This window comes from Pteronotus mesoamericanus, unplaced genomic scaffold (genome assembly GCF_021234165.1).
Source record: "Pteronotus mesoamericanus isolate MK-2021 breed Mesoamerican mustached bat unplaced genomic scaffold, CSHL_Meso_final scaffold_85, whole genome shotgun sequence".
Classification (NCBI taxonomy): Eukaryota; Metazoa; Chordata; class Mammalia; order Chiroptera; family Mormoopidae; genus Pteronotus; species Pteronotus mesoamericanus.
Window position 1 is genome coordinate 3,854,373 of NW_026555329.1, and position 26,457 is coordinate 3,880,829.

Consider the following 26,457-nt stretch of genomic DNA (forward strand, 5'->3'; position numbering starts at 1 on the left):
TATATACAGGGTTCAGTACTATCCACTGTTTCAGGTATTACTGGGTGTCTGGAAATATATCTCCCAGGATAAGAGGGAACTACCATAATTCATTTAACATATACTATGTAGGTGCTGTGATATAATCATGAGTCCTTGAATGTAATTTTAAATCCTACTACAGCCCTATGAGGTAGATATTATCCTCATCTGCCATATGAGAAAAGCAATCTAGGTTTGCCTGGAGATCAAAGCTATGTTCTTATCGTCTTTGCTATTCTGATTCTCTTATCTTCTCTATGGAAGTTCAATGTTTCCTCTTATGTTTCGCCGTTAGTGAAGTGCCTCTGTGTTACAGCACTAATACTGCAATACCTATTGATTTATATGACTGCCTCCCTCGATTGTCCCCCATTAAGGGAAGGGGAGAGGAAGGACCGGTCTCTTGCGCTCGCTCACCAGTTTCCTCCAGCCTTTTCCCTGGCCCTACCCTCTACCTGGGTTCAGTAGACACAAAAAGAACGCCCCAGTCTAGAGGCACCGCTAGACCAGGCAGCCTTCCAAAGAGAAAGATGCCACCGCCAGAGGGCGCCTCTGGGCGGACCGAGGGGCGGGGCCAGAGTCCAGGGCTTAGGGGTGGCTTTCGACCCCCGAATGAGCCTCTAGTCTGCTCTCCTCATTTCCGCTTCCGCTTCTGATTCTTACCTGAACGGGAGTTCCTGGGCTGTCTTCCTGCGAAACTTCGTCACGCTACGGGCTGCCCCGCAAGAATGCATTACCTAGTGTCACGGTCACGGTCGCCGTCACAGGCACCCTCGACCCCACCCCTGGCCTGCTCGCTGTCCCTCTCTCTCCCTCACCCGCACCTGCCTGCAAGCTCCCTGGGGCCGCAGGTGCGGACCACGGCGGAATTCCACGCTCCGCGGAGGCCCGCCAGCTCTGGGGAGGGGAAGGGGAGACGCAGTCCAGCGCCGCTCCCAGGCTGATGTCCCAGGTGCGTCGGAAACCCCGCGGCGCCGATCGGCGGGGTGTCGATGGCCCAGAGGCTCGGCCGCAGCTCCCGGGCCCGTGGTCCTAGCCACCGCGCCTCCTTGGTGTCCCCCTCCCAGTCCGAGGTGGGGTGGGATTCTCACCTGTTGGGATCCAGCTCATACTTCACCACTGATTATCCACCTCTCTGCACAGGACTTCCCTCGTTTCCGATACCCGAAGCCTTCAGAAGCTGTTGATTTTGGGGGATAGTAAGTCCCCCTACTTTTTAGAAAGGCCGTGAGGAGCTGGGGTGGGGTGGGGGAGAGGGGGCGTCATCAGCTAAGTTTTCCTGAATAGTAATGGTTAAACTTGAGACAACAATTGAATTTCAGCCCGTGTCCGCGAAGTAGAGAGGCGTTGTATGGACCTAGACCACCTGGGAACATCTCCCACTTCCTGGATTTGTTTGAGTAGCAAGTCATTTCCATAGAACTTCAGTTGCTAGTTATTACTGATGTGACATCTGAGGGTCCACAAGAAGCCCTTGATTTCTCTTCAGCGTTGGGTCGAACAGTTTAGCTGTCCAAAGCAGGCTTCCTGGCCCCCGCCCCAGGGAGAGTCAGTATGACAGTGACTGATCCAGTCCACCCCCAAGTCAAGTGTGCCCCGCTTTTCTTTTCCAGGGCGTGCCTTTGTAGCCGAGCAGCATGGAGGTAATGCACCGCAGGCCCTGCTGCTGCAGGGAGCTGGAAGGAGCTGGCATACTGTCCGACACCTTCTACTCTAACGAATTGCACACTCCGCTGCGAACAGCTGCTCGCCCAACTGCCTCAGAGGACAGGTAAACCAAAAGCTAGAGAAAGCAAAACACTTTAAAAGGGTTTAAATCTTTTTTTTTTTAAGTATGAGGAAAAACACATGGTTAGGAATTCGATAAAAAGTTAGTGTGTATTTTTAAAAGGTAGACATCAACTTCATCCATTTCATGCTAGAGCTCTAGAATAACTGGTTCCTTCATTTGAAAATTAACCTGTGTAATTTTTTATTTTATAACATCATCTGGTTAAAAATACTCCCAGAGTCTGTTGTTCATAGTTTCTGCCTAAATGTTTGCTTTATCAAATTTCCTGTAACACATTAATTACAGATTATGATTAAAATTGCATCTAATATATATTTAGTCATTACCATGTGTGGGCATTGTACCAAACACTTTCTATGTAGTAACTTTTTTAATCCTCAAACAACCCAGTAAAGGAAAGTACTATTATTATCCCCATTTTATGTATGAAGTAACAGGTAAAACAAATTTTCCAAGATCTAGTGCCAACTTTCCTGTATTGCATTTACTTGAGTCATTCTGAGGAGGAAAAAAATGCTCAGAACACGTGGACAGTGAAAAACAACCCTGTGGTTGTTTCCTCGTTTCTTTGTTTTGCTTGTCTTTATTTTTTAATTTCACTTTGCCAGACATCTTAAGAATTATTTATTTAAGAAACCAGACAGGAAGTCACCTAGCCTCAGTTCAAACACTTGAAAACAGAGACATCGCTGCCACACACATAGCCCCTTGCAATTCTGAGGGCTTCCGGTCTGTTTCCTTCCCACGGAGAACATTTTTCCCCCTTGTATTGCCTACCTGCTGACCCTGGTCCTTCCCTCGGAAGCCGTGCAAAATGAGAAAAATCGGTCATCTCCAGGGCAGCAGCCCTTGCTCGGGGTTCTCTTTGCCAGGCTAAACAGCGGCCCTCAACACACTTTACTCTTCTTTCTTCTTGCATCTAAGCTTTCACCACCTTGATCAGACTTGCATGGTCTGCTCCAGTTTGTAAATGTGCTCTTTATATGACAGAGGAAAAAGGCAGCTTTTTTTCCTAGTTATAAAACTAACACGTTCCTTGTGAATAATTTAGACCTCATGGAAATCCACAAAGAAAACAAATTTTCTTTGACAGAATATTTATGAAATTAAAGCACAAGGAAGAAAACCTCTGCACTTCCTTTGTCAGAAATAATGACCACTGTTAACATCTCAACATGCATTCTCTCCATTCTTTTTAATTTAAAGATCATATTCAACTTAATTTTTATAAACTGCTCTTTTCATATTTGTGGGGAAGATTTGTGACTTCTACTGAGTCAGTCCTTGCTGCACCTGCTTTTCTACTATTATCTGATTCCAAAAAGTAGCTGTCAGCCCAAAATTCCTACTCAGCTCCGAGGGCCAGCAAATCAGGCAGAGCTCCCCTTGAATCAGAGGGAGCCCTCAGCTGGTCCTGTGTGATCTGGGCATGAGCAGCTGACCCTGGCTCATAAGCAGCATTGTGAGGTTTTATACTTGGCCAAAGGGACCTGAGTTGGAATTCACGGCAGCCATGTCCGATTGATTCTTTATCCCCTCAAAAGTACTCATCTAAGGTTTTTTACTGAAATTTTGATCCCTTCCATGTAAATGGTTATATGGTTGGTTAGTAATTGGCTCCAAAACCCTTTACTGGCATGAAATTTAAGAGGAGCTTCTTTGAGAAAGTAATTGTTTCATTAACTGACTTATCGTAGGTACCTGTAAACTACAATAAGGTATTATTTGAAGCAATATCTACACACAACGATGTCCTTGCTCCTAAGAACTAAAACTTACTCTCCTCCTTTACTCCATGTGACTTCTTTCCTTTCGTAGTCCCTAAATAGGAAAGCTGATTGATCACGTAGTCTCAGAACTCCTCCTGTTCGCTCCCCCTTTAGAGTCAGCTGAGAAGCCGACAGAAACAGAAGTTCGTTTGTCTCTCCATGTTGTTCTTCTGAACTGCTCTGGAAAGTGCCATCAAGAGAACCTTGAGTGGTACCTCTGGTCTATCGATGCCGAGGCTTATTTCTTCAGACCAGGTTCAGGGTCAATGACTCCTGACTCAAATCTCCAAAGTAAAACAAAACAAACTAAAACACTGCTGGCCTTTAGTAATTACTGTTCATAATGATAAGGATGAGCGTGAGTCCTAGAACACTTAGCTCTTGGTAGCTTAGATTTCTGAACATGGCTGTGCAGAAGGGGATGTCTTTTTTAAATAGCCATGTATTTTGAACTAAGTTAGTCATCTTAATAGCGATGCAAGATGATTTGCTCATATCAGCCTACTTTTTTTTTTTTATTTCCAGAATAGGCGATGCAGTACAGCACCATTGTTACCCACCGCTGGTAGGCAGACAGGGGGCATCAAAATCACCTGAGAAGCTGTCTAAAAATACAGATTCCCAGGCTCTGTAGATATTCTAGCTCACTAGGTTTGAAGTGGGTCTAGGGAATCTGCATTTTTAGAAGTTGTTTTCAGCTTATTTTGAGAACCTCTGGGCTGGTAGAAAGCACTGAAAACAGTAAGATAACCAGGAGTATGGTTCTGGCTCACTCATGGTTCTAGGGCAAGTTAGTCTTCATGCTTCAGTTACTTTCTCCACTGGTAAATTTTGAAGCAATTACAGTGGTCACTGATATAAATATATATATTTTTTAATATATATATATTTTGAATATATATATATATATTCAGTGGATTGCCCTTTAAAATAATAAATAGGTAGTAGCCTTTTATATTCTCTCCAATGAAAATTTAAGACTGGCAGGCCCAGCTATTCGGAATCAGAGATGTCTATCTCTTTCTTCCATTCGGTTGACATCTCCTTACCTCTAACAGGTTCTCCAGCTCCATAGACAAACAAACATATCAATTAAGGAAGTGTCTTGATAATTGCTTAAGATTTCATTATATGTTCCAGTTTTGTTTCTGGGTTCTTTCCATTGCTTTCTGATTACTGAATATTTTTTGACTATTAGCTCTCTGCCAACTAAAAATGAGTGTATCTAATAATTACTGGATAAATTCAGCCCCCTGAGATCGAAATTTAATGTTCAAAATTCTGTAAAGTGACATCAAGGAGAAATATTGGTTCATCCATAGGGAGGAGCATATCTTATTCCATATCTTCTGGATTTCTAAATAAAGCCTTTCTCAAAATGTATTCTAATTCCCCGGATGGGGGTAGGGGGCAGTCGTTACTGACTCTGAGCTCCTGGTTCCACTTAACGCTCTTCATATTCAACAACGTTTTGACCCAGACACAAAAATCAGTCATTCTTTAGTTTCCTCCAAAGACCTCATCCACATGGAGCATTTGTGAGCCTGGTAAATTTCACCGATCAGCTAGGTGTCAAGAGGAAGAACTACATCCCACCATACAACGTAACCTAAAGCCCCTCATTAGCCATAACTTCCATTCTCTTCAAGTCCTTTAGCCCAGCTGTCACCAGCGTTCTCCGACCGTTCTGTCCTGCTAGCTTCTTTCTTCCTCTCCCTTTGCTCCCCTTCCGTCTTCCTCTCACAGCAGCGAAACACCAAAGCTCTCACGCCTCTGAGCGGCTTAATGTCTGAAGCTGCTGGGTCACTTTCCAACACCCATATTTGCAGAGTCTCTGTCTCTATACCAAGTGGCCTAACAAAATATTTGATCAAACAAAGCAAGTTTTTCCCTAAGGATCCTGGAGCCCACATTGTCAAGAATTGTCAAGTCTATAACTTTTCTAACCTGTAGGCCTTTTCACATGTTATTCCCCGGCCTAGAATCTTCCCTCTCCCACCTATACGTCCTACTCATCATTTGGACTCATTTTCGACAACGATTCCCCCAAGAATTTACTTCCTTCTTGGGAGGAAATCTGGTTGGTCCCACAATGGGCCAGGGAGTATACTACCCATCCTAAACTACTTAAATCCAAGGTCAAGTGAAGAGTAGATGCAAACTTGGGCAGAAGATGACTATGGAGCTGGTTTACGTCTGACTCACTTTTAGCATGAAAGGGTAGCCTTTTGGGGTCCCAGCTTATTTTGGAGATGGTCTCCTTCAGGTTCCTCACCTAGGTGATCTCTGTACCCCTCATCCTGCAAAATCCTTAAAGTAAAAATTTGCCTGAAGTGACACTGCCCTAAGAGCAAAAGAGGTTTCTATGTTTGTTTACCTCTCTGGATTCCCATTTTCCCTCTTGCGAAGCTCTGCTCTTCCTTTCTGACTTGTTAACAGCTACTTGCTTTTAAGAATATTATTTTTTCTTCTTTTCAGCATTGTTTTGTTTTTTGTCTTCTCAAGGCAAATCAATAAGGTCAAATGGAAATAGAATTGAACTTCCTCAAAAAAATTTAACCCAAAATACAATTGTTCCCTTTTCAAGATTTTCATGTCATTCTCTGCTCTCAAAGAAAACTGCCTAGTCAGTAAATATTTGTTGAGCATCAGATCTTTGCAAAACACTACGCTATACCCTGGGGATTCTGTGGTGAGTGTGGAAGAGACCTTGTCTACAGTGACTTGTCCTCATTTTGCTCTGCAGCGGCAACTGTGATGAATCAATGTTCTTTATTCTCTAGAACATTATACTCTTCGTGTCTTGGTGATAACTGTTTTACAATAAAAGGATATAACTCAGGAATAGCCAGATGGAAGAGATGCACAGGGCAAGGTATTGTGGGAAGAGACACAGAGCTTCACGCCTGAGCACTCTACTCTCCCTGCATCTTCATGTGTTCACCATACAGAAGCTCCCTTTTCGGCATTTTTAGTTGTTTTCAGTGGGAGGGATGGCCCAATTACTCTAGACTGCCGTTACTGGAAACTGGAAGTCATTAAATCCTTCCCAACTAGGAAGCAGATCTTTTGCCACAGTCTTAAGTGTTTCATGAGGCCATCTCTAGCCTGAGTCTTTCATTACTGTGTCATCAGCTGCAGTCCAGGAAACAAATCCACCCTTTGGTTCTTGCCCATTCACTCATGTATGCATGCATTCAACAGACATCCATTTAGTACCTCCTGTATAGCATGGATACAACAGTGAACAAGGCAGAGTCCCTGCCCTTCACTTCCTCATGAAGAAAGAGCAAAAAGTGTCATCTGAATTAGCAACCACCTTAGGAAATGTCCATGTCTCCAGCCCACAGAATGGTACAGTTGTGGGGGGTTGGATTATTGGAGACCTGATTTCTTTGAAAGGTAACTGCTGAATAAGGAAATGTTCCTAAAACTTTAGCATGCACAAGAATCATCTAGAGGGCTTGTTATAATAGATTACTGGGGTCCACCCACAGAAAATCTGATTCCTACATTAGCAACATTTGAGGTGGAGCCTGAGAATTTGTGTTTCTAACAAGCTCTGCGAAGATGCTAATGTTGCTGGTTCATGGTCCACATTTTGAGAATCACTATTAAAGAAGCTCTAGATAGAGATTCGGAGCAAGTGCTTCTGCACCTTTACAGTACTCTCCATTTTTTAATATCAAAAGATAATCTGTAGCCAAGATCAATGAATGGGGAGAGAATAGTCTTGTCAACAAACAGTGCTGAGACAACTCGATATCCACATGCAAAAGAATGAGGTTGTACCCTTATCTCACACCATGCATAAAAGTTAACTCAACATGGATCAGAGACCTGAATTTTAAGAGCTAAAACTAAAAAACTCAGAAAAAAACATACAGGTAAATCTTCATGATCTTGGACTTGGCAATATATTCTTAGATATGACATTAAAAGCACATGCAACAAAACAAAAAAATAGATAAATTGGACTTCATTTAAATCAAAGACCTGTATTTCAAAGGATGTGATAAAAAATTTAAAGACAACATACAGAAAAGGAGAAAATATTTGCAAATCCAATCTCTTATGAGAGACTTGTATCATGAATATATAAAGAACTCATACATCTCAGTAAGATAACCCACTTTAAAAATGGTCAAGGATCTAAGTAGACATTTCTTCAAAGAATATATACAAATGGCAAATAAGCACACGAAAAGATGTTCGACATCATTAGTCATTAGGAAAATGCAAATCAAAACCACAAAAAGATACCATTTCACATTCACTAGAATGGCTATAATTTTTTTTTTTAAAGGAAACATTTCCTTTTTTTAAAAGGTGTTGGTGAGGATATGGAGAAACGAGAACCCTTGTACATTGATGATGTTAGAAATGTTCCGCTGTGAAAAACAGTCTGAGAGTTCTTCAGAAAATTAAACAGAATTACTCTAAGACCCAGCATTCCACTGCTAGGTATATCCCCAAAAGAACTGAAAACAAGTATTCACACAAAAACTTGCACATAAGTGTACAGCGCCACCTACTAACAATAGCCAAAAGGTAGAAACAACCCAAATGTCCATCAACAGATGAATGGATAAAGAAAACGTCTTTTATCCATATGATGCAATATTATTCAGCTATTAGAAGGAATGAACTATTGATATGTGATATAATCACAAAAGACCACATATAGATTTCATTTATGGGAAATATCCAGAATGAGCAAATCTGCAGAGATAGAAAATAGAACAGTGGTTGCTTAGGGCTGGGGCTGGAAGGGGGACGTGGGAGGTGGTGGCTAAAGAGCACCAAGTTTCTTTCTGAGGTGATGAAGATGTCCCAAAATTAGGGTGGTGAGAGTTGTACGAACTTGTGAATATACTAAAGATAATTCAATTGTACACTTTAAATGCATGAATTGTATGCCATGTGAATTATAGCTCAATGAAGACATTTAAAAGAAATAAGTATACATACTACAAAAAAATGTTAAAAAGTTAAAAAAAAAAAAGATAACAATAGGCGCTCAGGAATGTCACCTCATTCTTGCAGCAATCCAACGAGGCCTAAATAACCCGTGTCTATCATAATCTACATAGCACTGAGAATTCTATCCGTGTCCTAAAACATGTAATCTAAACATGATTTTGCAGCTGCGGGAATTTTCGTTGTTTGCCTTCGTCCGTTTGGGCAGCTATAACAAACTACCACCGACTGGGCAGCTTGTCAACGACAAACATTTGTTTCTCCCAGTAACGGAGGCCGCAGCCCAGGATGCCGGCACCAGCCTGGTCCAGTTCCGCTGAGCGCCTTCTTCCGGGCGCATAGCCGGCACCGCTGGCGGTGTCCGCACGTGGCGGAGGGGGCTGGCAGTCGCCCCAGGGCCTCTTACAGGAGTGTTCGTCCCGAGTATAAGCGCTCCCCCTGCATGACCTAGCCACCTCCTAAGGGCCCCACCTTCTTTTACCATCACATTGGGCATCAGGATTCCAACATATAAATTGAGGGGGAAGGGGGCTGGGACACAAACATTCTGACCGCAGAATCCATACTGAAGCTATTGAAAAAGTCTCTCTGTTTTCACAGGTACCAGGAATTAAGGGAGTCGCTCCATCAGTGTAGGCTTCCATGGGGCGCTGACAGGGAGTACGGCGGGATAATTCCCATTTCCCTCCCTGAGGAACACCGGCCAAAATGCGAGCCTCCGCGTGCCCTGGGCAAGGGCCATCAGCACTACGGATTCGGTGGAGGAACCTGGTCAAGGTAAACAGTCTACCTGCCTGTTTTCACATTGAGGTCTTAGCACTCGTTTTATTTCTACTGTGAGTCCTTTTCAACTGATCTACCTCCAAACTTATATCTTTTGCTGTTTATAAGAAGACACAGATGGAAAAACTAATTATATAATTCCTAATTGCGAAGTCAGTAAAAAAAAAAAAAAAAAAGTGTTTATGGATGTCTTTCTGTCCTTAGAGATGTTCAAGTATTATGATCAGAAATTTTGATTAATTCCCTTGCTGATCACATTTTACCTAAAACTAAATAGGAATGTTCCCAAAAGAAATTCAATTAAAAATGTCTTTGCTTGAAAAAATAGCTGGCCAAATTTATACAGATGTTCTTGAATTTTTCGAACTTTTGATTTCTAATTTGTTCATCAATCTATAGTTATTAAAATGCATTGGGCATTGTTTTCAATTATCAAAATATTTCAATAATCATTTATAAATCTTAAAGTCTCAATATTTTATTTGTCAAAATAAAATCCATCAAACCTTCACACAGAGCCTCCTTACTCCTGCTTTCTCTAACAATCCTGGTTACCTAGTTTACTAACAATCTAGCTAATGAGCCTGCTGTTCTAAAGCAGTCAAAAGAAAATAGGATGGACAAGCCACAGCTTGAGAGAGAAACAGTAACAATATGGCATGTGGCAGCCAATGACCTTTGCAAAGCATAAGGAGAGCAATACAAAGCAGACAAGTGGAAATGTACTTACCTCTGCAAAAGGGAAGACCCAAAGCCTCCTCAGCACCTACATTCAGCCCCAAGTCTAGGATCTCTGCGTAACGTTTGTTCCTGTCTAGTTCAGTTGTAAACTTGTCCCCATAGCCCGCATGTATGCACTTGATGAACCGTCACCAACATAACCTACATGAGATAATAAGGAAAAGGGAGAGGAAAAATTAGTTAATATATTAAAGTATACCGAACATAGCAAGGAAGAAAATGTGGCATGTAACTGCAGTGCTTGTTTCTCCCGCTGGCCCGAGGCTCCTGTGGCTGTTATAATTTCCTTCCTCCGACACCCATTCCCAGTTCCCTTGTCCTCAGCCAGAACCTGAGCTGGTAGGAGCTCATTACCTGGCAGGGCAACCCCAGATTCTGTTCCTGAGAGATCTAAGCTTTCAGTGTGAAGATGCAACAGTATTCCATTAACTTTGTGCCACTGGGAGCAATACTAGGAGTTTTCCAAAAGATTCTTTATGTTCTAGAAATACCCCTTTCCCCATCATTGTACAGCAGCAGTCCTCTTGCCCTTGACTTTAAGGATCCATCATCCCAGCCTACTTGGTACACTCCTGTCTTGCCTGCTTTCTCCAGAGCCATAAGGAGCCCCGGCTTACCACGCTGTCGGTTCAGCTTCCAATTCAATGGGACCATTGTCGTGTTCTCTGATGAGAGCCTTTCTCCCTTGACCTCTAAGCCAGCAAAGACCGGGCCTGGAAAGGAAGTAAACTTGAGTTCTCAAGTGTAACAGAAAGTAAACAGCGAGGGGCATCACTCCCACTTCTACGCTTCGCTTTTTCGACCCTGCATTCTGGCTTTGAGGGAAACTGTTTATTGGTTACTGGTTCGGAGCATATGCTACACTTAGCCATCACTGAATTTTCAATAGCTTCTCTACCATTCTGCGTATCTGATAAGACCAGTGTATCCTTTAATTCAACCATTGCCTTATTTCTTGTGTGTGTGGTAAATTACCTAAGTCAAAAGTACTACTGTTTAAATGGCATGCAGTGAATAAGGCATTCAGGAAGTCCACCAATGGTGCACCCGGCAGAAGTATAGTGAGAAGGAAAGGGAAATCCACATTTACAAGTGTCTAGTCCTCTGAGAATAAATCCTATCTTTCCTGATGGAAGGGTCCAGTGTAATCAGCCTCCCACCAGAGAGACTTTTCTCTCCGAAGTATTTAGGGTTGCAAACTCAAACATAGCCAGGTTAGTTTTGATGAGGGTGAAGTTCATGCTGATGATGAGTCCACTCAAAACAACCTCTGTCTCTGCCGCCCTGATAACTTAGTTTATGGATCCAGTGAGCAGGCACTGGGGTGACCAGAGAAAGCCCAGCTGATGCTCACAGACTCGCTCATTTTATCTACCTCGTTAACGAGAACATTCTCAGTCATGGGGTTTTCTTGGTGAGTATTCTGTGGGGTACAAAAAACCCTCCCACTCTGCGGCCATTCTCAGAGGCTGAGAAAGCAGGGTTTTTGGAATCTACGTTGGGGAGATGAGATATAGGGTGGGTGTTCAAAAGATACTGGGCAGGCACAAGGGACAGTGGAGTACTACAATATACGAACACATTAAAAGCACCAAGAGCGAAGGCTTTAGGTGATAACATGTTCATGTAAGTTCATCAGTTGTAATCAATACACAGTCCGGTGGGAGATCTTGACAGTGGGCGAGGCTAAGGATGTGTGAGGGGAAAGGGTATGTGGGAAGTCTCTCTACATTCCTCTCAACTTTGCTGTGAAACTAAAACTGCTCTAAAAAAGTATCTTTTTAAAAAAATGTACAAGGCCCAGCCTCCTTTGACCACCACCCCACCAATCCCAGTCTCCTTCCGTGAGAGAACTACAGGTACCACTTTGGTGTGTCTCCTCGAGTCACACCTTTTGGCATTTACATAATTATATAGGCATTTACATAATTTTATAGGCACCTATTGAAAATATATTGTGTTATTTTATGTGTGGATACATTTGATTTAGTATTAGGCAAGTGCTTTTTATCTCTGTATAACCTCTAGAGATTATAAATTCAGATCTACCTCATTTTTAATTTCTCATAGCGTTCCACAATATGAATATATCATAAATTATTTAGCCATTCTCGTAATAGTCCTCCCCTCTTTTTTGTTTTTGCATTAACTGTAAGTAATGAATATGCTTGTATAGACTTGCTTGAGCTCATACATGAATGTTTCTCTGCGGAAAATCTAAAAGGAAGTTATGGGTCACAATATATAAATATTTTTAATTTTGGTAGATATAGCCCCAGTGCTACATATTCTCTTGGTAGTGGCTAAAAGCATCTAATTCCCCATACTCTTGGCCAACTGTATTATAGTATCCAAGCGTATAATTTTTGCCTATCTAATGAGTATCTTGGTTATTAGAATGCATTTCTCTGCTTAGGTTGAGTACTTTTTTCTTAGGTGCTGCCATTTTCATTCCTTTTCTGTTCTTATACTTTCTTTATCCATTTTTATTGTTTTTATTGTTCTTGGCTATAAATTCTTAGTTGTTCTTTATGTTCTATGTAGTAATCCTTTACATATCTTTATTGCAAGTATTTCCTCTAATCTGTGTTTTATTTGAGATTTTTATGCTGTCCTATCATCACATTTTTTATTTGATGTTATCATATTTCCTTTTGGTTTTTGACTTTTCAAAGAAAAATCTTATTTAAGATGTTTTTTCCTACCACTGAAAGAAAAAAAAATTCTTAATATCTGTATGTATTTCCCTATTCTTTAGATTTTAATCCATGAAATTATTTTGTAAGTAGTACGAAACAAATCTATTTTTTTCCCAAATGGCTAGTGAATTTTTCCTGCATTGTTTATTTTTTTCTGTTTTTTTAATTTTTATTGAATTTATTGGGATAACATTAGTTAATAAAATTATATAGGTTTCAGGTATACAATTCTACAATACCTAATTTGTATGTTATATTGTGTGTTCACCACCCCAAGTCAAGTCTCCTTCCATCACCATTTATTCCCTTTAACCTTCTTCTACCCACCTCAACCCTTCTTCCCTCTTGCATTGTTCATTGAAAAGTAAATCCTTCTCTGCTGATTTAAAATGCCTCCTTTTCATAAACTGAATTTCCATATACATATAGTTGTATTAGTCTACTTCTCTTTTCCTGTCTCATTGTTATACTGTATTAATTTGAAAAGATGTTCAATTTAATCTTTTCTTTATTTTCAGAAAGCTTCCTATTGAACAATTCTATTATTTGACACAGAACAAAAAAAGTGACATCTATGGAAATGATTCTTTGTAAGTTTTGGGTTTATTTCCCTTATATAAGTGAAAATGAGTTACATGAGAAATAGAAAGCCCCCAAATGGGAACTTTTAGAAAACACATGTTCCTTTTTTTAAAGAGTGTATTAATAATAAAAACCAAAGCCAAACAAATGACAAAAATAAAACAAATAAGCCTAAAACACACTAATTGGTTGTGGTATTTAAACAAGAAAAAATAAGAAATATGAAAGAGTAATGTTTGCAAGGATTCATACAGGCCATCTTGGTCCATTTCCCTGCCTTTGACCTAGTTACTCAATCTAATAAGGATGTTACATTTCTTTAAATGTTCATAGAAAATTCCCCAGTGCCCTCAACAAAATTTTTAATTAAAATTTTATAAGATGTTCATTATGATAATCTACAAATAGTAAGATTACTCCCTAAGTCTCTTTTGGATAAGGAATACTTTGGTAATTATTTTTTATTTGTTGAAACACTTTGTTGTATATAATATAAAAATCATACTTTTTAATTTTCAGATAAAAATAAAACATTGACAATATTGAAGTAAGAATGGAAATATCCCTTCTTTGCCTTTAACAATTAGAATCATTAGGAATCTGTTTATAGGTAGGAAGTTAATATAAAGCTTAGCCACAAGAGGGAGCCAAAAAGACACATTTGTGGTTACTAAAGCCTGTTTATCCCCTTGGAAAAATAGTTAACTTAGAAAAATAGTTGTTCCTGGGCAGCATAATTAGTAAATATACAACCTTCAAATGACCTGATTCAGAAAAGGCATATCTTCAGAAGCTTGTCGGTTTTGTCCTAGCCTCTCTGTCAGCTGGGAGAGATCAGCAATCCTCGGCAAAAGGTCGAAGAACATACGGTACTAATATGTCTTCTCCAACCAGGCCACACTCAGGTCACTTTAGGTCATGTAATTGCACCACATGCATGGTGACAGGCTGCCTCAGAGAAATTTTGCTACCACCTGACTATGAGGGTGAATTTCAGAAGAACCAGAGCTCTATGATTAGAAGTAGGCCGTCCTAACTGCACTGCAAAGAAGAAAGGCAAAACATCTACTACATTAGGCCACTCACCAAGCTTGGAAGACATAGCAGCTCTACCTAATACATAGAAACAGACACAGGAGGCTGCCAAAATGAGAAGACAAGAAACATATCCCAAATGAAATAACAGAACAAAAAGCAAAAAAAAAAAAAAAAATGGAGACAAGAAATCTACTAGATAGAGAGGTCAAAGCACTGGTTATGAGACTCAAGGAACTTAGTGAGAACCTCAACAGCATAAAAAAGGACCATTCAGAAGTAAAGGATACACTAACTGAAATGAAGAATAATTTACAGGGAATTAATTAACAGTAGAGTAGATGAAGCCAAGAATCAGATCACCAATTTGGAACACAAGGAAGCGAAAACACCCAATTAGAACAGCAAAAAACAAAAAAGAACCTGAAAAATATGAAGATAGTGTAAGAAGTCTCTGGAACAACTTCAAGCATTCCAACATTCACATCATGGAGGTGCCAGAAGGAAAAGAGATAGAGCAAGAAATTGAAAACCGATTTGAAAAAATAGTGACAGAAAACTTCCCTAACCTGGTGAAGGAAATAGAACATACAAGTCTAGGAAGCAGAGAGAGTCTCAAACAAGATGAACCCAAAAAGGCCCACACCAAGACACATAATTGACAAAAATATTGGGTTGGCCAAAAAGTAAGTTCGGTTTTTCCATACGATTGCTCTAGTAGCACTTAGTTGTCTTTAACTTCATTCAAAAACAATTGTGTTAGCTATATTGTGACAGCTGTCATAACAGCGTACATATAAAAAAACTTAGCAAAATTGATAAATTTTTGAGTTGCCATTTTAATATTGAAGATGGAAGAAAATATGCAACATTTTCAGCATATTATGTTTTATTATTTCAAGAAAGGTAAAAACACAACTAAAAGATTTGTGCAGTGCAGAAAAAAGGTGCTGTGACTGATCGAACATGTCAAAAGTGGTTTGCAAAGTTTTGCACCAGAGATTTTTTTGCTGGACCATGCTCCACGCAGTCCAGTTGAAGTTGATAGCGATCAAATCAAGACATTAATTGAGGACAATCAACATTATACCATGCAGGAGAATGCCAACATACTCAAAACATACAAATCAATAAAGTTACTGGTGAAAATGACTTTTCACTTTCTCACAAAAACTAAACAGACTTTTTGGCCAACACAATAAATAAGGTTAAAGATACATCGAATATGAAAAGCAGCAAGAGAAAAGCAGTTAGTTAAGTACAGGGGAGCTCCCATAAGACTGTCAGCTGATTTCCCAAAAGAAACTTGCAGGCTAAAAGGAATTGGCAAGAACTATTTGAAGTCACGAGAAGCAGGGACCTACAGCCAAGACTGCTTTACCCAGGAAAGCTATCATTTAGAATCGAAGGGCAGATAAAGAGCTTCCCAGACAAGAAAAAGCTAAAGGAGTTCATCATCACCAAACCATTATTATATGAAATGTTAAAGGGACTTATTTAAGAAAAAGGTCAAAACTATGAACAATAAAATGACAACAGATACATATCAATAATTGACTCTAAAAAACAAAGTAAGCAAACAAGAACAACAGAGACAGAATCATGGATACAGAGAGCATTATGATGGTTGCCGGATTGATGGGGCTGTGGGGGAACGGGTGAAGAGGTGAGGGGGTTAAGAAGTACAAATAGGTAGTTACAGAATAGCCATGGGATGTAAAGTGCAGTATAGGAAATGGAGCAGCCAGAGGACTTATACGCATGACCCATGGACATGAACAGTGGTGTGGGGATGGCCTGAGGGAGGGGCGGGGGGGGCGGGGGGGTGCTGGGTGGAGGGGAACAAAGGGGAAAAATTTGGGACAACTAATACCATAATAAAATATAATTTTAAAAAAGATTTTATAAAGTCAGTATTATCTTAAAGACACGGTAGTTGGAAAATGGATTTTTAAAATTCTTATGCAAGTTTCTAATAGGAATGTAAGCTTTAAAAAGTCCATAATAAAAATTAGGATTTGTTTCCTGTTTTTATTCTAGGATGCCCAAACCACCTCACTCAGCAGTAGAGTAAGTATATAATGTGTGTTTTCCTTCCTTGTTCTATTTAAGAAAAAAGTATTGGCAATCTGCGGGTCTTAGTTTGAGGACAAATGAGACTTTCATTAAAGGTTTTTTAACAAGTGGCAGGAGAGACTGGCAGAAGTCCAAGGTAACAGTATTACTCATTTCCCCCAATTATATCCCCTGCTATTCTTTTTTTTTTTTTTCCCTAATCCTCATTGAGGATATGTTTATTTTTTTTCATTTTAGAGAGAGAAGAAGAGGGGGGAGAAAAACGATATGAGAAATTTTCATTAGTTGCCTCTCATACACATCCTGACCAGGGATCAAACCTGCAATCTAGGTATGTGCCCTGACCACAAATAAACCCATGACCTTTTGTTGTTGTATGGGACAAGCCTTCAACCAACTGAGCCACCCAGCCAGGGCACTAATCTCGCCTTTTCTTACTTTGTTTTCTAATTATATATAAACATTTCTCTATTCTATGTATTTCCTAATCTCCATTTTCTTCTAATTTAGATAGCTCTCACAGTGTTGTTTTTTTTTTAAGCCTCTGCTAATTTGTCAAAATAGGAAAATTATATCCTTGCAATCTTTTTAACTTGTTGAATTTTCTTTCTTTGAGTGTGCTAGTTACCTTTGGCTTTTTTATTTCTGAGCAGCATTGTATACATAGCCAGGCAGGATATTTTGTTGATTGATTGCTTAAAGAAATAGATGGCCTGCCCAAACCAGTATGGCTCAGGGGGTTGAGTGTCGTCCAGAAAACCCAAAAGGTTGCCGGTTCAATTCCTGGTCAGGACACATGCATCGGTTGCAGGCCAGGTCCCTGGTGGGGGTATGCGAGAGGAAACTGATTGATGTTTCTCTTGCGCATCAATATTTCCATCCCTCTCTTTCTCCCTCCCTTCTCCTCTCTCTAAAAATAAATAAATATAATCTTTTTAAAATACTTTTTAAATTTTATTTATTTACTTTTGGAGGGGAAGGGAAGGAGAAAGAGGGGGAGAGAAACATCAATGTGTGGTTGCCTCTCGTGAGCCACCGACTGGGGACCTGGCCTGCAACCCAGGGATGTGCCCTGACTGATAATCAAACCAGTGACCCCTTGCTTCGCAGGCTGGCACTCAATCCATTGAGTCATACCAGCCAGGGCAATATAAATAAAATCTTAAAAAAAGAAAGAAAGAAAGAAAGAAACAGATGGCCTGGGTTGAAAGTTCAATCCAAGATGGTCAGAGATCACTTTGCGTACTGAAGCTAAATGCCCAAAAGTGATTCCATAAAATAAAGTACTCAAACCCTCTTAAAACAAGAGGCGAGAATTAAAAACAACTAGAAATTTTAAAAACTGTAAAATTCATATATCTTCTACTTCATATTTTTATGTCAATTGTATAAGTTATTCACTGATAATTCACTATCATTAACTTTAAAAATTATGGTAAATTTAGTTTTGATTTGTCTAGCAAAATTAAGAAAATTTCAGCCCTGGTTGGTGTGGCTCAGTGGATTGAGTCCAGCCTCAAACTAAAGAGTCACTGCTTTGATTCCCAGTCAGGACACATGCTTGGGTTGCAGGCCAGGTCCCCCGTAGGGAGGGCGTGAAAGGCAACCACACATTGATGTTTCTCTCCCTCTCTTTCTCGCTCGCTTCCCCTCTCTCTAAAAATAAATAAATAAGATCTTTAAAAAGTTTTCTGACGTCTCATGGCATGTATTCCGTCAGAATGCTAACTGCGTGAGCGTAGGGACTTGGGCTCACTGTCACATCTCCAGGGATTAGACCAGGACCTGCCACAGAGAAGGGTTCCAATGAAGGCTTGATGATTAATTTTTTAAAATTGCTCTTTTGTTTTGTTTTGTTTGCTCAACTAAATCTCAGCAAAATCTGCTCCCCGTATCCAATCGAACACCCCTACCACACACACATCTGTCGCGGCGCCATGTTCCCGACCTTCACATCACCGAAGGATCCCTACACTGGCATTAAAGCCCGAAGCCAGCGGCCATTCCCACCCACTGTGCCAACGAAGGCTTATGATACAACGGTTTTGAAGACAAGAGGTAAAATAGGATTTAAAATCAGAACAGTGTTAATTCTTCTTATATTTGGAGTTTATTCAGTAATAAAATTAAAGGAAGTAGGGCGAAGGACTCGAGTCACAAAAGTGTGACCCATCAGATTAGAAAAGTTGTTCTCAGCTGTGGCTGCACTTTCGAATCAGCTGGGACCTCACCACCAACCAATTAAATCAGACTCTCTGCAGAAGCTCTTAACTTTTCTTCTTTATACACAGCTTCCCATGGTAGAACCAGAAACAAACATTGTAGTATTGGTTATTTTTATTCTACTTATATTTTGTTTTTAGTTTCCTTTTTGTTCCTATGGTTTAGCTTTTAAAAATTCCATCCTAGCTCAGGCAATCAGCACAAGGGACAATGGTGGGTTCATGGCATCAGAGTCTTGGACGTGGAGGTAGCAGCCCTGATGAACGCGAAAGATCCTCAGTGAAATAAGGCTCAGAAAGTGATGGGAGCAGTTTGTTCAGTTCCTCTTAACACCTGGGAGCATTTTATCACAGAGGCAAACATTGGGGTCTTCCCAGAGGAGTTTTATTACAAAGGATGGTCAACCCATGCGCTGATCATCAAGTCCCTCCCACACTGGACACCTCAAGACAGAGAAGGAACCTATGGCCACAGAGTGAAGGCAACTGAAGGTGACAGAGAAGGTACATGGTAGGCAGAGATAAATATTTGTTGAATGCATGTGGTCTGTGTGGAAGGTCAGAGCCAAGAGCTGTCCTTTGGTGCTGGTCCCCTGCACATGAATAATTGAACCCACATGTAAGAACAGACACTGCCATCATCACTGTCAACCTCAGGGCCTCATTAGGAGACGGTAACATTCTGAGAATCGTTACAATGGAATGTGTAAGTGCAGGGACTGTGGAGTCAGGCTGCAGGGGTAGAATTCTGGCTCTGCCACTTACTCACCATGGACCATGGGCAAGTTTCTTCACTTCTGTGCCTCCACTTCCCAATCTGTAAAATGGAAATATGAGTACTACTTCATGGATGATAGAGATAAGTGTCAGCAGTTACTATTTTTCATACTCAGTTACCCACAGTCAATCATGGTCTGAAAATATGAAATGGAAAATTCCAAAATAAACCATTTGTAAGTTTTAAATTGCACACCATTCCGAGCAGTGTGATGAAGTCTCCCAGTGTCCTGCTCTGTCCCACCTTGATGTAAGTCATCCCTTTGTCCTGCCAGGTGGCTCTGCGCGTCCACATTGTCCATGCTGCCCACCCATGAGTCACTGAGAAGGCATCTGGGTTATCAGACTGAAAAAAAAAAAGTGTATGGAGTTCAGTACTAGTTTCGTGTATCCTCTGCAGATAAGGGAAGAACACTGTACCACCAGTACCTAGGAAACTGTATTCTTTAAAATGTTTTCTTTCAGTACCTTTTTAGTCAGCAAGTACTAACTCCATTTCCTGATATTTAGGCAGGGAAAAGCCAAAGCAGTTAGTTTAGAATTATATTCACTTAAATGAGAAGGAGGATCCAGGATGATTTATAATTTACCTAAAAACTTCTTTCACCAACAAGAAAGGTAAAGGACCAGTCACCCTCCCTACTGCTGGGAGCACTAGGGTTAGAGAGTCACACTGTTCAGGTAGCCCACATGCTGTGCTTTAAGGAGGCGCGGAGGGGCAAGAAGTCAAACAAAGTTGTAAGTACATAGCAAAAATGTGCGCCTGCATTTCTCTCTACTTCCCATTATCTTGTTTCTATTTATTGCACCCATAAATCCATTAATTAGAAGACTATTTTTACATATTCAGGATAACAGTGCTTTCCTGAAAATTTCAGGTAATCCTTACAGATATGAACTGCTTGATTTTCCCATGGATTCAAAGAAGAGAGCCTTGATTTGGCCAGGTCAGGGTGTATATTATGATGTGAGTATCTTTTTAAATGTGTTTAAAACAAAGTATAAAAAGTTTTTATAGGTTTATAAAAATCAAAAAAATGATTGTTTTTATATTCTTCCTAGGTGAAAATTTTGAGATTTTTGACCAGGATTCACTTTTTTGTTGTTTTGTTTTCTTACCGGATTTCAGATACTTTTGGCAGTTATGTAACATTTCCAGTTACAAAAAAAGGTTCCTCCTGAAAGAAGGTGGAAAAAAACTGTGTTTCACTGACTGTGTCCTCCACCTCTATCCTTATGATCCGTAATAGAGCAAGCAACTCCAAATATGCATAGAGTAACTGGGAGATTTTTCAGAAAAATTCACAATTTCTTGTGCTAACCATTATTTGTGTAGAATCAAAAATAAAATAAAACAATAGCCTCTGTTTATAAGAAATTGCTACACACACTAACCATTTCAGACCACTTAATACGCAGTACATCACTTAGCCCTCACAATAAGCCCATAAGGTTAGTATCGGCATCCCCATTTCATAGATGAGGAAACCGCCTCAGAGTTTGTGGCTATCTTATTATAGTAGTCAGGCTTGTGAGACTTCAGTCTCCAATCTTAACCTTCATACCATGACTCCACATGGATAAAAAAGGAAAAAAAAATTTTTTGAGAGTATGTTTTTTAAAGCTGGGGACAGTGGAATAAAGGAAGGGCTTAGGATGGAAGAAGCAACCACAGTGAGCCTAGGTGGGGCCGCTTTGGCTCCCTTGAAGCATTATGGGAGAGGAGTGAGCCTAGGCGGGTCTGCTCTCAGCTCAGCGGAGAGTCAGAGAAAAGGGGCCCCTGGAGCCAGGTTCAAGGGGTCAGCTCAGGAGAGCTGCGGCTGCCCATGGTTCCCCAGGTTGCAAGTCTCATGGGGACCGTTAGAACTTGGGGAAAGAAGCCCGCCTGAGAAAGAAAGGGGAAGGAAAGGCGTGGGCATGCTCCCGGGAGGGAGAGGGCCAAAAAAGAAAATTTTAAATCATGAAGGAAAATATCTAGAAAGTTCAAAATAATACTAGTGAACGTTCATTGGCCAGTGAGTTTGTGAGGGGCAGTGCCAAGCGTTTCCCAGATGTCCCTCCTCGCACCTAACAATCTGTGAGGAAGGCAGGAAATAACTATGGAAGGCGGGGAACATGGGCCTTCCACTTAGACCGCTGTGGCAGGCCACAGTGCGGTCGCTGCAAGGCTGCACAGTCGTCTATAAAGTAAGCCATTTCCTGATTGTGTGTTCTAAAGTGATACATCAAGAAAAAGTCCTTAAAGAATCATCTATTTTACGGGATCTCTTTCATTCTTTCAGACAAAATCTAAGCAACCCAGAAATACGAGAAGTTGCTCTAGAGATCATTCTATCGTTACATGTTCACACAGCCAAAGCTTCCCTCTCTGGAGTTTAGTCCCTTCTTTCAGTTTCCCTCATTTCTAACTGCTCGTTACAATGTTGCTTTCCCCATGTCACACCCCTTTTGCAACAGCCTTGTCTAGCTCCCCTTTACCTAAGGGTAAAGCCCGGTCCTTTCACAGAGCGGCAAAGACCCTTCAGGACCTGGCCGCTCTCCCTCCCCAAGCCTGGCTCCGCTTGCCGGTCCTCCAACAGGCGCACAGCCAAGGCCTGTTCCAGAATTCCCTCCCTTCCTGGCCTCTCATCTGTCTAAAACTTGCTCACGCTTCAAAGCCCAGCTCAACTCTCACTGTGTCTGTTGCCTGGAATTTCTTTGCCCCCACTCCTGGTGAGATAGTGAATCGGCTCTTGTTCTACTAGATGGCATTAATAGCAATAATCTTTTATGTTCATATTCTAGTTTCATAAATGTGTTGAGAAAAACAAGCAAATATTCTACCCCAAACCTCCTAAAACCTTCGTTCCTAACACTTCTTTAAATTCCTGGGATCCTATTAACTCTCTAAAAGAAGCCAACATACAAAGAAACCTTGAGAAGTCTCACTGGATTACTTCATACACTCATGATTTCACAGGTATGAGTTCACTTTAATACAAGTAAAAAGAACACAATTAGGTAGTTGACAAATGCTGTTACAGGCTTTCATCTTCTAATATCTCCCCCCGTCTCTTAATCTAAGTACTAACAGAAGTTAAGGTCAGTAGTGAGTTTCTCTTAGCAGGTAACTAGGAGGTAAAGTTGGTTTCCAGTTTATTGGTCCTAATTATATTACAAAGGGGAATGGGTAAGTTTTTCTCTAAGAGATCATTTACATGCCATTTTTTGTTGAACCAAATAATAAGATGTGATGTTTCCATTAAGGTCTGGGGCCCATGAACCCCCTTGAACTGGATGATTACCATGAAAAGGAGGTGGCAGAGTTAACTGGAGAGACAGGATTCGACCCAAAGCCTGTAAGTAATTGCAATCAGCTCTTGGTTATTTGGGGGAAAAGTATCCATGTGTTGGGCTCTTTCTTGGTTTGCCCACCTCTTTTTGAGTATTGGTGACCAAACTAGAAAAAGGAAAATTTAACTCATTTTAGAAGTTAATTCTGAATTCATTTGAGCTGGTTTGAGTACCTTTCTCCACTATTTTGAAGAAAAGCAAGGTTTCATTTTTTCATCATGATACTGGTTGATTTGATTTTAATAGATTTTAAACTATATCACTGTTGCTAAAATTTACAAAGGAATTGATTTACAAAAGCTTACTAGTAATTTAATGAGATTCTTAAATTCTGTGACTCTGCATATTTGTATATCTTGTCCATTATCACTGCTTTTGAAGAGATAAAGACTTCTTCCTGAAATCCACAATAATTGAGATTTGGCTGGATTACAATCAAAAGCCAATAAATTCTCGTAAATATCACGTTTCTTAATTGATTATGTGAAATGGCCTGAAAGTAATGATCATGTTATTTAGTGACAGAAGCTATAAACTGTTGGCTTAATTATGTAAATGAAGTTAAATGCCTTAATAATATTCATTTATTGTTTTATTTGGAGTCTAAATTTTATCCTCTAAAGCTATAAAATTTTGAAAACAAAAGTAACAGTTTCAAAGTTGTAAATTGTGGAAAAACACATAAAAAAACTATAAGCTATTTCCCTATGAACTCTTTTTATGCTCAACTGTATACTTTTTTTTACATTAGCTTTAGTATTTCCCAAAGCAATATAAAATCATTAACACCAGAAGTAGTTCTATAGACTGTGCTGTATCATTCCCTGAGGGGTTTTTTATTGTATTTTTCACTTGCAACAAGCATTCCCTAAGGCTGGAAAAGATGACATGTATACTATGACATTGTCAAATGTGTTCAACAACTGTCCAGATTTCCACAGATTTGACCCCGTAGGGTCCAGCCCCTCAGGAGCAGCTTTATCACTTTTATTAAATACATGTGTGGTTACAAAGGATCCTTGTCAAGTATATGACATGCAAAATCACTATGCAAGTAAATCAACACCTAAGTATTTATTAATAAGATAAAATATGCCTAAGATAGTAGGAGTTTTCAATGAATCTTGCTGGTTTCAGACTAAAGCATAAACAGATCTGGGAAGGCATGTTTTAGATGTAATAAGTATGTATATGAAATATTTTGCTTTAGTAGAATAAAATAGTGGTGTTAAAACTGCTTCTTGCATAAAGGGATACTGTCAAAGTAGGATATGATACACCCTGTATTTTTTGTTTATGACAAATTAAACAAAGCATTTCAAAGAGCTAGGGGGTTTTTCCCCCTTTTTTCATAGTGTTTACTCGAACCTGATTAGTTAAAGCTTGTAACAGATTTGTTAATATCAGTATGGAAACTTCTCTAACTATGAACAAAGTAGGTTCCAAAAGAATGTTCCTAAGTCCATTTTTTTTCCAAGTCCAAACTACTGTTTCTTCCTCACCATTCTCATTTTTATCTCTGCTATCTATTCCATCATCGTCATATATCCATTCTTCTTCCGTTTTTCCTTCAACATATAAAAATTTTCAAACACAGAAGAGTTTAAATAATTTTACAGTTAATATGCATATGCCCATCCCCTAGCATCTACCATTGGCATTTTACAATGCTTATCACATAATTCATTTTTCCATCCCTCCAACCACTCCATCAATATACTTATTATTTTTATTTTTTTTTTAAGATTTTATTTATTTATTTTTAGAGAGAGGGGAAGGGAGGGAGAAAGAAAGGGAGAGAAACATCAATGTGCGAGAGCTACATCAATCAGTTGCCTCTTGCTTGCCCCTTCCAAGTCACCTCCTCCCCTCTCCCTCCTGCCCCCACAGACATGTATCGATTAATAACCCTTTCAACACACTCACTACTTTTGCAGTTACGGACATGACTGAGTTCACAATTTTTATAAAACATCTCAAAAAACAAGAATAGATATGACTGATCCCCTTCAGCCCAATGTTTCTCAAGCATGTAGTATCCCTAGCCTGCGCATCACCAAGATGCTTGTTAAAAAAGCAGATTCCCAAGTCCCACTGCAGACCTTCTGACTCCATCTCAGAGATCAAATTTAGGAACCTCGGTTTCTGCCAGCTCCAAAGCTGATTCTGATTCAGCTAAGATTTAAGAACTCTTGCGTTGGCCTAATAAAGAAGACTTTGACAGAGATGTAAATAACTGCCCGTAACTGTTAACATCATCTGTTGGTGATGGGCAAAAGTTTTGTTCCAGTGACTTATTTTTTTAATCTTTGAAAGTTTGAAAGCAAAGAGTTGCTACGTAGAGGAATTTCTTTATCACCAAATAAAAATATGCCCTTTCCATATTAGCAAAAATTTGTAGAGGAGAAACCTGTGTTTATTAGGACCCAAATTTCAGTATCTAAAAATCAAAGAACAGTGGGATGGTACTGCTACACCCATTCTGCGTTTACTGTGACAGTGAGAATGGGTGTGGCTTTTGGTTTGTCATTGTGGCAATACCCTTATAATGTCATGTTTATTAACTCATCACTTTTCTCCTTTTTATCCCTCCACTACAGCCAGAAAAATCCCATCCTGCCTTAAAACCCCCCAGACCGTTGGAAGGACGAATTGCTCGATTGCTTCAGAACCGACGTCCCCTGGAGGCTGTTGTCCAGCAAAGACCGCCTTCCTGTCCTGATTGTACCCCTAGAGTTTTGTGTAACTTTCACACCTTCATACCCAGTTCTACAGAAATGATAGCACTTAGTGGTAACACACCAGCAGGTATGACCAGTAAATACCAGGATATTGAAGACAAGATTAAGGAAGAACAAAGCCTGTTACCTCCCTATGCACAACCACCTTGTTACCCAACGAAAGATCTGACTGACATTTATGGCATACAGCCATTTCCAAAAATCACAGATACGAAAAAGACAGATGATTTGTACTGGAGACAGCTATCACTGAAACCCCACCCCATACCTTACTGCAACGCAAGCCATTACATACCCTATGAACATGTTAAACCTGCCTTCCATGACCCATATGCTATGTGTCAAAATCCTGTTAGCCTTAGTAAGCCTAGTATTTTACAAAATAAGCCAGACTCAGCAGCTTTGGATCTAGAACGTGTTTTAAGTAAGCCAGAAGAACCGTGGGCCTTTAGCACGGAAAACGATGAAGAAACAAAATCACTTCTGGGTTGGATTCCTCGAGTTGGAGAGGCCAAGCCTCAAACTGACCTGCTGGAGCTCAAGAACTCTTTTTCCAAAAGTGGTGCACAAAAGCGCTTCCATAAATCGATTCTAGAAGACCATAAAGACCTCAGGGATAAGATGCATTCAGGGATGAAACACCAATTCTATGACCATAATTCCTGCTATTTCTATAATTGAGATAATCATCCTTCCCTTCAAAACCCAGCCTCCTGCAAGAAAAGAAAATATAATAGAATGCCTTCCTTGTTCCTGGATTCTGTTTTATAGAGGAGCCATAATGACCTAGTTAATGAGGTTTATGTTTTCAGGAAGTTAGGATCTGGTCAGAGGAACCCAGAAAAGGTGATTTTTGACTTCCTGAAAAGTGAACAATTTGGCAATAAAATATTAGAACCAGAAAAA

At 40.1% G+C, this 26,457-nt stretch overlaps 1 protein-coding gene across 1 annotated transcript; it reads left to right on the top strand.

The window, feature by feature from the left end:
- The first annotated feature begins 689 nt into the window (after window positions 1-689).
- On the top strand, window positions 690-26,457 carry SPMIP4 (sperm microtubule inner protein 4). Its single transcript, XM_054564051.1, has 11 exons — window positions 690-973; window positions 1,165-1,220; window positions 1,635-1,792; window positions 9,163-9,339; window positions 13,304-13,375; window positions 16,443-16,472; window positions 18,355-18,536; window positions 20,356-20,444; window positions 22,262-22,436; window positions 22,724-22,815; window positions 25,411-26,457. Exons 3-11 carry the CDS (start codon window positions 1,659-1,661, stop codon window positions 26,230-26,232), a joined length of 1,773 nt encoding a protein of 590 aa, XP_054420026.1. The 5' UTR covers window positions 690-973; window positions 1,165-1,220; window positions 1,635-1,658; the 3' UTR covers window positions 26,233-26,457.

Excerpts from the sequence above, each read along its gene's own strand:
- SPMIP4 (XM_054564051.1), top strand. The coding sequence starts at position 1,659 with ATGGAGGTAATGCACCGCAGGCCCTGCTGCTGCAGGGAGCTGGAAGGA. Across the intron at positions 16,473-18,354 it reads CCACCTCACTCAGCAGTAGA|CAAAATCTGCTCCCCGTATC; the intron begins GTAAGTATATAA and ends ACTAAATCTCAG. Across the intron at positions 22,816-25,410 it reads CAGGATTCGACCCAAAGCCT|CCAGAAAAATCCCATCCTGC; the intron begins GTAAGTAATTGC and ends CCTCCACTACAG.